The sequence below is a fragment of the Thermobia domestica genome, chromosome 3 (assembly GCF_964235325.1).
Source record: "Thermobia domestica chromosome 3, izTheDome1.hap1.1, whole genome shotgun sequence".
NCBI lineage: Eukaryota > Metazoa > Arthropoda > Insecta > Zygentoma > Lepismatidae > Thermobia > Thermobia domestica.
The window spans coordinates 166,135,852-166,148,977 of record NC_137456.1 but is presented as its reverse complement, the minus strand read 5'-3'; the positions used below and the strand labels follow the sequence as shown (position 1 = coordinate 166,148,977).

At 35.9% G+C, this 13,126-nt stretch overlaps 1 protein-coding gene across 1 annotated transcript in view; it reads right to left on the bottom strand.

Moving 5' to 3' along the window:
* LOC145680862 (uncharacterized) overlaps positions 1–8,125 on the bottom strand; it is a 52,051-nt gene extending 43,926 nt beyond the window's left edge. The window contains exon 1 of the mRNA XM_081751995.1: positions 6,657–8,125. Coding sequence (XP_081608121.1) covers positions 6,669–7,733 — 1,065 coding nt within the window. The 5' untranslated portion in view covers positions 7,734–8,125 and the 3' untranslated portion in view covers positions 6,657–6,668. The remainder of the gene's footprint in view (positions 1–6,656) is intronic.
* Positions 8,126–13,126: the final 5,001 nt, after the last annotated feature.

Below are 13,126 nucleotides of genomic sequence, written 5' to 3'. Positions count from 1 at the left end.
TGGTATTTCAGATGTTAATTATCAATGACTCTTATTTAATTATTTACGATAATTAAATCAGATGTCATTTCATATGTTAATTATTATTAAATAGTCTTTTGAAAACTATTAAACGTAGTCAATACTCGTAGTCAGACATATATGAATTTGCATGTCATACATTAATAAATACATCTATATCAATTGTTTTCATCAATCAGAAAAATTCTTGGTTATGTTATTAGTTTACCTTTTACTGATGGTTTAAGATTTAATATGTATAAATTAATTCCATTTCCAACTGAGCTTAAAGACAATAAGTATTTCTTTATACAGCCTCAAAATCCGTATTTGATTATTGAAGTATCAAAGCAATCTTACCATAATATTGTAAGATTGATGAACATATGTTTAATACTTGTAAGAAATTAACCTTAGATAAAAACTGTAAAGCTTATGATCCAAATTCCTTAATCAGTTCTCAGGAAATATATGTAAGTAACAGTACAAGTAAAGATTTGCTTCCACTACTAAATGATAGCATTGATTGTTGTATATTCTCAGACTCAAAGATCAATATTAAGAATATGGAATTTACTTTGCCGTTAAATCATATCATACACAAAGTTACAGATTTACAATATGCCAGCCATCGTGTTGAGGATGTTGAAAAATTAATTAATGAACAAGAATGGCAGATAAGACAAAGTAATCATGTATTTTCTTATTCTATTTTGACTTATATAATCATGTTTACTATTCTGATATTTCTTTGTGTGTATTGTAGTTTTAAGTTTAATTGTTGTAGACATAGGAATAAATGGTGTAATTCAGACTGTATCAAAACCATATGTTTTAAGCCAACAATCATTGCAGGTGTACAATCAAATAGTCCAGCTCTTAATGCTACTTATCGAGCTGCTTCTGGTGAAATAACTTTTAACGAAGAATCACAAGATTATGATTCACCTCATCTCAATCAGAGAGTTACTAGGTCTAGGAACTATCGTTAAAATTTAATTTTGGATTTTTTTTTTTTCAAATTTTGATTGTAGTTAGTACGAAAAATTTTTGCCTTACAGTTAAAATTTAAATTTTGCCTTCCAGTTAAAATTTTTCTTTCCCTAGGAGGAAGGACTGTAGTGGAACCGCAAATTCGCCATTTCTTTTTGCGAATAAATATTCTTTTTTTTTCATTTTTAAAACCTGCAACAGAATTCGTATTCATTTACTTCTTTAAAAATACAAATTCGTGTTGAGTGTTCTTTTTTTCCCTAGCTGTAAACCAGACCTTCTGTCTGCTTTCCGTCTCGCCAGCGAGTTCCCCCTTTCTGACCTGTAGGTCAACAGCAGTTAAGATAAACATTCTCCCCTTCTGGTTCGATACAGAAGCTTAGTTTTTTTTATGTAGTCTTTTAACAAGTTAGATTATTATTATTATTATTATTATTATTAGTGGTAGAATACTGTTAAGAAAACCCATATAGATTGTGTATCTTTTTAAATGTCATTTTTGCTTCTAAAAAGAAGATTCTTTTTCGTTCTTCGAAAACATTAAATATATATGTATGTCTTTGGTCGAAAACAAGTAAGATAAACTGTTGAAGGGTCTTGAGTTCATGATGTATAAAACCTTTCAAGTTTATTACTTGAAATCTTTTATGTTTAGTATATGTTTATAGTATAAGATACTATTTGTACAATTCTCTGTAATATCTCGATGTAATATCATTCTTCCAGAGAAAGGGGCTCACACACCTAAACTCAAGGACTACACATCACACGCACACGCATGCGCGCACACACAATCTTATCTTTGGCCTGGCTCCGCCCAAGGCACCTTGTTCTAGCCAATCTAGATGTTAATGGCATGGCTCGTTCCAATAGCTAGCGTCTCCGCCCCTCAGAGTGGAACTCTTCCGAGCTCCTTGTGCACCCGAACCGTGTGCAAAGCCAATAATCTTTCTTTTCAGGATACGGGTCCCCTTCGGGCTCCGCCCTAGGTACTTTTTAGATCTCCACGCATGCTCAACCTCTGACCTTACGGTCCTAGTGCAACGTTTGCTCACGTTACTATTTTGCACACAGACCGTAAATTGGTGCCGCTTGCACCTCCGACCGAGGCCCTTAAAAACGCGTGTTTTGGCCTCTCTCGTCGGACAACGTCCCTCTCCTGAACCCCTCAGAGACGTGCAGACTACGAGGAGTACGCAATTCGTTAGGTACGTCTCAGTTCAGGAACTTATCACGAAGAAGTCTCTAGTTGTCCATCCCTCTGCCTTCAAACCTCTCTGCCTCTACGGAGGCCTGCCTACTCAATCTCTTGGTTACCTACCTCACTACCTTGGTTTACCCAGTACTTGGCAATCTGTTTCTGAAAGCTCGATGGCTCAGCCAGGGTTCTCCCATAATTGCTGGTCGGCTTAGGAAACTGACGGTCAAAGTACTACCCTACCTAATCCTCACAGTAACTTGGCAATCTGTTTCTGAAAGCAAGACGGTTCAGCCAGGGTTCTCCCATAATTGCTGGTCTGCTTAGGAAACTGACGGCTAAAGTTACCTCCTTCCGAACTTGGCAATCTACTTCCGCAAGTTTCGCTTCAGCCCGGACTCGCTCCAGAAACTGCTGGCAAGCTTAGGAAGTTGACGGCTAAAGTTCTGTCGCACCCCTATTTGATGTGTGTTTTGACAGACTCTAAGTTTATTGCTTAGCTGGCCTAAAACGCACCGGTAATCAAATAGTGACTCCCTGTTTGATGTCTGTTCGCAGACCGGTAGATCAAACGGTAAACCCTTACACCTTCCTTGTTTGATGTCTGTTCGCAGACCGGTAGATCAAACGGTAACCTTAATTCCTTCTGGTAACCAACTTTGTTTGATGTCTGCCTAGCAGACCGGTAGATCAAACGGTAACCTTTACACTTACCCTGTTTGATGTCTGTTCGCAGACCGGTAGATCAAACGGTAACCTGTTCCTAACCTCTGGTAGCCTACCCTATTTGATGTCTGTTCGCAGACCGGTAGATCAAATAGTATACCTCTTACCTACCTACCCACTAGGACTGATTCGTGCCCTCCCAGTCTAGTGCAGTTTTGTTTTATTTGTGAAAAGTGCTACAGTTAGTTTGTTTTATTCAGTGACATTCAGTGAGTTATTTTTACTACCTATTGGAACGTCGCCACGTAAGTTAAACTCTCTTATATATAGACACAGTACTTACACTATCGCCCCGGCTCTGGTTCTTGTAATTTGCTTAGAGCCAATAAACTGCAGGCTTACTGCAAGGAACATATTTGTCGAGTTTTGTTTCAAGAGATATCCCAAAGGATTGTTTGGTTATAAAACCTTAATCAGGATAACGATTCCATTGTTTCCATTAGAAGATAAGTCTTGGCCACGGCCAACGCTACCGTGTAATACTAAGATTCTTCAGACTGTTTTGTTAGCTGAGTTCCTGTTTCCAGTATAACTTTACCGCTCGAGTTATAGTTGGTGTTTTGCAGAAACTTTGGTTGACTAAATAGAAGTATTTTGGGAAATTACAAAACTCTCTTGTGTGGGTGCCGGTCTACGCAAACGCATACCGCCGGCCCGCCACACTGTTTATGAGTGTGTAATTTGACCATCCGTAATAGAAATACCATTTGAAACCAAGCTACACTAAAATTCTACAGTTTGCTGGATATTATCATTTACTTACACATAGTTTCTCATAACTAAGAAAGCAATGTAAAGGCCTGTGAAAACAGTGTAAAAGCCAAGGTCCGTTCACAAATAAAATGATAATGAAAAGAAATACAGGTATATGTAAATAAATAAGTGTAATTTAACATAGTTCCGTATAACGTTTTCAGTTATAATTTATGCAAACTATTAATAAGTTAATATGAAAAGTAAATGAAAAGTTTCAATAAGAAAATGAATCTCGCCTGAAATATCTTCTTAAGGGGGTTGAGTGCATACGCCAACTTTATTTTTTACCCCATTGACTTATTTGGATAGTTGTTTTATGGTTTTCTTTGAAATAAACTATAATTTTAATGATGTGTGTTTTCTTTATTGCTTTCTTCTTCAAATTATTGCTAATTATTAAAATTCTAAATCACAAAATTTAATTTTCAGAAAGTAAAGATCATTTTAAAGAATTAAAACGGAATGAGTAAGGTTAAGTCATTTTAATTTCAATTTCTTTTTAAAGAAAATAATTTCTCATAAATCTATGGGATTAAAAACCTGGCTGAACTACTCAAAACCGTAAATTAAATTTGAGATTTACGCCAGTTAATATTAACCATTATATAGTTATCGAAGACCACTCATTATATAATTTTGAGTATTAACAGTTCGGACAGGTCTTCAATCATAGACGGGGGGCGTGGTGCCTCAGTGGTAAAGCATCCCTGCTTAGGGTCCCTGGGTTCGATCCCAGCTCGCGCCGTGTGGACTTTGTGGTGGACAAACACCGTGCTCGTGGGTTTTCTCGGGGTTCTCTCGTTTCCTCCCACTTTCTTCATTCCACCATTTCATTCATTTCTCATCTTCACCGTCTCCTTTAGCCCAACCGGCATAACCGTAGGACGTAAAACTCAAAGATTTCATTTCATTTTTTCAATCATAGGCAAAGACTTGAAGAAGATATTGGAGAGGGGGGATACAATGAATAAATATCATAATCATCATATTCAATCTGCTTTGCTATCAACTGCTTGTTGCCGCCCCCCCGACTTTTTTTTTTTTTTTTTTTTTTTGTTCATTGATCTTTACTTGTCATATCAGTGGTGCCAGGATGTTAATTGACGCTTCAGTGCTCTTCTAAACACCGTTTTGAAAACGGCGTTTTCTATCGAATACGAAGGATGTTCATAATGTTGAATTAAAGGCACGTCAAAGTTTACGACAGAAATTCTTGCTCCTCTTTGTTAATTCTTCCTCGAATGGATAATATTGGGGGGGGGGGAGAGGACCCCACCTTTAAATATTGGGGGGACAAAAAGTGTCCTGCCCCCCAAAGTCGGCGCCTATGTCTTCAATAATTTTATTGATACGTTTAGAGGCGCTTTTTGTTAATGACATTAGAAACAAAGTAACAACTATTATTACTAAGAAAGTGCCTGGTATTAATAGTTGTAATTTGTTTTTAATATTAACCAAAAATACAGTACATATTCACAGTCAAGTATTTATAAACTTCTTACATTCATTGAGATTATCTACTCCGCAGCTCTGGATAAGTTTTTCCTGCCTTCTTTGTCTTTTTCATTCACTAAGAAGATAATCAATGTCAAAAATTAATGATTTGGTAGTGGTATACACACCATATTAAGCTGGAGAACAAATAATTTTAAATTGAATTATGCGGCAACAAATAGTGTTTGAAATATATTGTTTCTATAGTACATTCTTAAACATTAGTTTCCATTTTTTCTTCTTTATTAAACCCAAAACAAGTTGAGTTAATTGACTCACATTACAGTCTTAGAATTTTATTGCAAGTGTACCCAAGATTTAAAATTGAAACTTTGAGTTTGGTTCGAATTGTATTCTAGCGAGAAGCTGGAAGAAGAATAAACTCCATAGAGGCCGAGAGGAATAGTGTGTGTATAATTAATGGGAAGAAAGGAGAGGTACTACAGCAATATTACAAGAAGTAAAACAAACCAATGTATTTTGGCCACATTAGAGAAAGCAGATGTAACATGATTGGTCAATTAATTCGCTACTCATAATAGGCTAATACATACTGCTAGATGGGAAGATCGAGAGAAAACCAGACGTGGAAGACTAAGATATTATTATTTGGAAGTCGTCAAATAGAAAAGACATATGTTCCACGTTGTGTGCCAACTTGCAAGATGAAGTCTAGTGTATATAAGTGTTTTCACTTAATCTCTCTGAAGATACCACAGATTCCTGAAGATTGAACTCTTATTATTCAATTTATGTTTTAATGAAGCATATTTGACTGAAGTGATAACAAATAAAACATTAGATAACTGTAATTCGTTTCTAGCTATATTCAAAACCAATTGTTTAAAAGTCAAGATATCAAAACATGGGAAACAACATTCAATAAATCAACTTACTGATGTTGCTTGGCTAAGTCAAATATAGGATTTCTTATTATCTTCATCTATTGGTTACACGTAAAAGAAGATATAAGATTTAAAAAATATATATTTTTCTACAAACAAGACCACAACAGAAAAGACAGTGTTAATACAAATATGGTGATACTACTGTCTAATATATGTGTTTGTTCAGTTTATGTATACATTTTCAAACGAATTATAAACAAGTAATGATATATATATATATATATATATATATATATATATATATATATATATATATATATATACTTAATAAAGTTTAATACTTTTATGTCTGAATATGCAGTAATATTTCACAGTAAAAATCAAATAAAAAGTAAGAAATCTCTCGAACTACAATACGAGAAAGATTACACTTTTACTTTATAACATTATTTATTGCTTTCTGAATTAAGTTGAAATGTGTATTGAATTTCAATATGTTGAAAATAATTCTTCAGGAAATAGGACTGGGATAGATACCAACCAACCCGTCTTCTTTTTATACAAGATAAATGGTGATCTATAGGTAGAAAAAAGGAAATCAAGCGTAAAATATAGCTATCAAAAAACACATAAATTCTTACCTGGTTGTAACATCAGGATGTTGTCACTTGTCGAAGGTTCGACCTCTGATCCCACCAGGTCATGACGTCAAGTACATCCCTCTCTTCTACTTCACCTTTCGTAACTTCATTTTTTACAGACTGATGACGTAGAGGTGGAAGGTCAATTGTGCCGGATTTAGAATCGAATAACGTCAGATACCCTCCTGGAGGCGGTGGAGCATCTGGAGGGCACGAAGAGTTATTGGAAGAAGTGTCACTGTAGGTGGGGGACAACGAATTAGACGAAGCAACCAGGGTCAGTTCTTGATGGGGTTGAAATGCCGAAACAAGTGGGGGAAGACGATTTGTATGATGAATATTAGTAAGCAGCGATCGAGTACTGTCAGTTGGGATGAGTAATGTGTCCCCATACGAACTAGCATCATCCTTATAATCGTCAACAACTAACGGAATGTCATCAGTATTACCACTGTCTGAAACGGCTTCTGAATGCTCAAAAACAATTGGTCCTGGAGGCATAATCGCACTGGTATTGTTGTCCTCCCCCGCACTAGATGATACATTATTATCACTTTCATCGAGAAGTCGTTGAAGAGATTTTATATATTCCACTGCACACCGTAATGTTTCCACTTTACTCATCTTCTTGTTTCTGGACGTTATCGGGATATGTTGTCTTAAAGTTGCGAATCCATTATTCACTTGTTTTACACGATTTCTTTCACGAGCGTTCCGACGCGCCACAGAAATAGGTTGTTGTCCTGACGAAAAAGTTCCACCAGAAGTAGTGGGAGTACGTCGTTTTACTTTTGATGACCCGTTTGTTGGTGTTGTCATTAATGAAGTATTATTATTCGGCGAAGTAACGGTTGCACCAGTATGTGCAAAACTGCCATTGGTAATTACCACAGCTGTGGCAGTTGAATCTGGAGACACCATTATTGTCGATGGTTTTCTTTTTACGTCCATTCTTTGAATTTCGTTGTCATTGTTGTTGTTATTGTTGATATTGTTTTTGTTGTGAGCTGGTTGTAAGATTTGTAGTTTATGTGGCCCAGATGTAGCAAATGTCACTACGCTAAGGGTAGTAGCCATTTTCTAAAAATCAGTTCCACAAATGTGAGAAAAAAATATCCAATGCTACAAAGTATTACATCTGCAAAACAGGCGCAAATTTTAAGCGTATCGTTTGAAACACGTTCATTCCTACAAAAATAACCGTTGCCCGTCGCGCCACCAAATAACAACACGATTCGATCACTGTCTTTCGTCGTATGTAACTGCGTATTTTTTGAATACGGAAGAAACTTGAACATTAACCGCCGTTCCTTCGGAAACACGCACACACAACTGTTTTATAATATAAAAGTTGATCTAAATGTTGGTAACAGTGTTTGGAATAAACCAGGAAGCCAACCCACCTCCTGTTGCAAGCTGACGGACTAGCCGAGGAGAATTGGGGTAGGCTGGTGGTCTCTTGAACCAAGAGAAGGTGGGGAACAAAAAAGAGAGAGAGGGGTGCACACACCACCCCGTTTCATTGTAGGACTGTCAGTCAGGGCCTCGGGGTCAGGGGGGCATCGCGCGTGCAGGGAGCGTGGCGCGTGAATACGACGGCCGAAAAAGAGCTAGAGAGAGGGGGAGGGCTTTAGCACACACATACACATTAGAGTATAGTAGGGAGAAAAATTCTATGTGGAGGAGGGGGAGTAGATATAGTAGTAGGGGAGGATGGGTAACCATCTGCTATAGCAGACAGTGCGGGAACGTTAAGTCCTATACATAAAGTAGGGGCGTTCTTCTTTGCCATTCCTTTTCAAATCACAATACACACATATATATGTATACACATATGCACACACGCACACATCTATCTGCTACCTCTCTCTTTTCCTCTTGTGCCATGCTATGGTGACATCGCATACTATAAGTATAAATGCAATGTCTCTCTCTCTCTCTTTCTCTCCTTTCACATGTACGACGCGAACTGAGTATTGAAGCCTGTTATTGTTTCGGGAGGTAAAATTCTGGACAAGGCAGGCTTTGTATCTTGTATCTGCTGATGTAAAGTACACTATGATATCTTATCTCCTACATGATATTTTTGCCTATATTTACAAGAACTTCAGTAATAATAATAATAATAATAATAATAATAATAATAATAATAATAATAATAATAATAATAATAATAATAATAATAATGATAATAATAATAATAATAATAATAATAATAATAATAATAATAATAATAATAATAATAATAATAATAATAATAATACCGTTGGTACGTGATTCCCAGGCACATAGTTCAGATTTTCCCTTAACATAATACATCATATCGCGGCCCCCACTCCTGAAAGATAGTTAACAATATTACAATTTTAGAAAGCAGCTGGCTGATTTAATACAATGCTTATGAAATTCTATCAAAACCGTTTTTCCGAGAAAACAAAAAACACGTAATCGTTTATTTTATTTATTTATTTATTTTTTATTTTTATTTTATTTTATTTATTTTTTTATTTTTATTTTTTTTTTTGCGTATTATCACTACACAAAGTTTCGTTGCAATTTTTCATGTCCTTTAGGCACTCCTGACGTAGGCCCTACTGTTATTAGCACTTTTGGTATAATTCGTGATCAAAGGTTTGGAAGGGTCCGTGGCCCACCCAACCGTTTTTTCCAAGAAAATAAGAAACACGTATTCCCTTATTTTGCGTCAACAATATCTGTGTACAATTTCGATCACTTCGGTCCACTTGTTTTTGCCTTTCGGGTGTCAACTTTCAAAATTTTGGGTGGGGGGCTTTTGCCCCCTAAAAACTTTTTTTCCCCAGAAAATAAAAAACACTATTTATTTATTTCATCAAATTTTATCAAAATCGGAGTGTTACACTTGGGAAGTGTTACTTGTCAGATTAAGGAATTGCAGTATTAAAACTCCACTATAATGAGTTCGAGTTTAACTATGCGTTAATATTGTCGTTGCTAGTCGTGTAGATGAATCTGCCTTTCTGCAACCTTACTAATTGTTCCAATGCATTGTATCCTAAGCGAGACTGATGTAACTAGGCTATTTCAATTAGATGGTGGTCCTTTATTTGTGAGAATGAAGAATACTGAAATACGGATTTGAGATTTTACTTCAAAAAAATTAGGTTTAAAAGGCTAAATCAAAGTGTTCTTTAAAATATTTTCTTCAATGTTCTTTCAATACTTGGAGAAGTAGGGACGAGAAATTGACTCAAAATTTACCGACGGAAATATGACATTTTTTGGTCCATGTCATAGCTATTCAGTGCAGTCAATATCTGCATTGGTCATGCTCGTCTGCACTTGTCTACATGTGCTGTTTTTGGATGTAGGTTAGGTTACATGGGAATGGTTGCATGTTTGCATTACTTTCGCGAGGTTGACAAGAAGAAACTTCATATTTGTCACTAGTCTCATTATAGTACTCTGATCGGAATACTACTTAGACTGTATTGATTTAAAAACGATAGAAATCTTTCGGTTTCTCTTCTTGGAGAACCATCCACCAACCTCAGAATCCTTAACATTAGCAAATAGTCAACGATAGTTGTTATTGTATTTATTGATCTATTTAATCGAGGCTGTTTGAGACGGGGCCTACTATTTAAAGTGGGATTCGAACTACTACTCGGATTTGTTTCCGAGGAAATTTCCCAACGGAAATCGAACCTGGAACCATGTGTGCAGGAGGCAAGCTTGTTAGGCATTTTAGAATAACTGCTCTTTTTCTAACATCTAACATTGCCTACTAATAACACACATTCACACAGACACTAATAACATGCACGAGATACTGACTACTTCCTAGAGAATAACATTGACTAAATCATAGAGAGATCCTTTAGGAGAACTTGTACCCTTCCTGGATACCATAATTATTGTTACTTGCAGGGAATTGGTACAGTATAGTAGTTCATATCAGTTTGATATCATTAGATTTTATATTTTTAATTAATGCTTGAAAATAAGTTGATTACTTCTCTATATAGAATAAGCAAAAACAGTACATGTCATTACTTCAGAAAAGAATTAAAGCCTAAAAATAAATGTAAGGTAGTAATTTGGGAATGAAGTCATCCCTTGCGGAAAAAAAAAGAGCTTCTGGTAGATTAGTATGACTGATATTCGCAAAAGATTGGCATTTTTTTTTTCGGATATCACTGGCAGATGCTTCTGTTGTCTGCAATTGTCTGAGAAACACATGTAATTCTTCAGAGTTTCCTGATGGGTTCCTTCACCATACTTAAAATGAATCTGTTTATATTTTCGCAGAAGTCCTTGATGATTGTTCTTGATCTTCCTAATACACCACTTGTATTTCAGGTAACACACATACATACACGTACAAATATACAGAAGAAAATGGATGTAATTGCGGTTACCCAAGCGTGGTTCCTTATGCATTCACGTCAGTTTAGTAGAGGACGCAGTTTTGCCAGTCCTATAAGAATTACTTGGTGTTAAGTTAGAATCTTAGGAAAGCTTATTGTTACGAGGAAAGATAAACTATATATTGATTTTTAGAGAACTATTTTGATTTTTAGAAAACCGCTATACTGAGAGAAAAAAATAAAATAAAATGGAATACAGAAACGAATAAATCAGTCCAATGATTACTAATTTTTTCTTCAAAAAGCTATCTGTTTCAGTTGCAGTTTGCATAAAAAAGAATATACAGTAGAATCCAACGAAGTATACCTACATGTAATGTATTTATATAAGTATAGATAGGTTTTATACAAATTGTATAGCACCCTCCTCTCTGAAGAATTCCGCTTCTACCTGAAATAGAATGAAGGTCACATTAGTGCAATACAGTGTCAACGAAGCATGTTTTGCATCATTCTGGACTTGTATCGTCACACTGATTCGGCTTCAGCGTTATTGGAAGATGTCATTGCATTTCGTTACAATTCACGTCTGATATGAATTAATGGAACGTTGAATTGCCAGCATTGGTGTATTACATCGCTGAGGTGTTGGAACATACTGTGGTTTTACCTCTGCAGTTCCTGAATGGAATTATTTTCCAACAGGGGAATGCACGACTCATGTAAGAAAATAATTCGTAATACTCAATATTAGAGTATTTCTAGATTGACAGCATGTTCAATTGATTGCTTGTACCCCATTAGATATCTTCTGATCTCTCTCTCTCTTATTGAACGTCTTGTTCATAATCTATAATGATTAGCACATCAGAGATTTCCGGTGGCTACAACAGATGAATTTTGGAAACGTGAGAAACAGAATAGCTTGTGATATCTCCATGGAGTTATTCATAGCCTCTTTCTCTCTACACTTCTCAGTATCGCAGCAGTTACTGACGTTCATGCCGGCTACATGAGATACTAACGTCTGTATGTAATGCTCTATTCTCAAGCTCCCTTTGCACATAGCATACAACAATAAGTCTAATTGTTTCCCTTATACAGTATTATGTGTCTGGTGTCTTCCCCCAAAGTACTGGCTTTACTATCTTTTCTGATCCTTAGTGTTGCTGTATTAGTAGCCGGCAATGTGTACATGCAGTATACATCTACTAAAAAAAAAAAAGCTAGTGACTGGTTGCGAATGTTTTGGTCCACGATGGATAGACCATGAAACAAATTATGGCACTGGTCGAACAGATATGCGGAAAGCTTTCTCCAAGAAAATCTACATTGTTAGAGATTGGTAAAACGAGCATTTGACCCTTGCACGGTCAAAAACTGTCCGCTAAGTGACCTACCAGATACTAGATATAATCAATGCTGCAGTTGGTAAGTACTGCTACATGATGAGGTGCAGTGCAGTAATGGAATAGTGGTGCAGTCCTGTGCAGTAACGGAACAGTATACTATCTAGTGGTAAGGTAACTTAAGGCGTACTCTTTTACTACATTAAACAAAATACAATAATTGGATTATTCCATGACTTAGTGGCGTACGCAAAGAGAGCTTACCGTATCTTAATTCTCCTCTTTCTACATTATATTATGGAAAAAAAAATATTCATTTACGTGTTAAGATCTGAATAAAACTAGCAGAGATCCTGGAGAGATATGAAGTTGGGTACTGGCACCCGTCGTTGATGACATTCTGTGTAGGCCACTGCTCTGACTGTTGATTCATGTTTTCGTTGGACCAGGTTTCAATATCCGTCTCCTAAATTTGAGCAAATTGTAGTACATATTACCCTCAACTATAATTTACATTTGAAAGATTGAGGAAACGTATTGCCATCTATTGGTGATGCTTTACACTTACCTTATTCCCAGAGACTTTGTAACCTGTACTTTTTATCGTTGATTTCTTTTTAAAAAAATCTTTAAATGTTGTTAGAATTTATGTCCTTATTCGGTAGTTTCGGTTGACCATTAGAATGTCTTGTAAATTTTTCGTATCAATAAAATCTAGCTTTGGAACTGCTTTACCTTAATTAAAAAATAAAATCTGACCAAAGCAAATCAC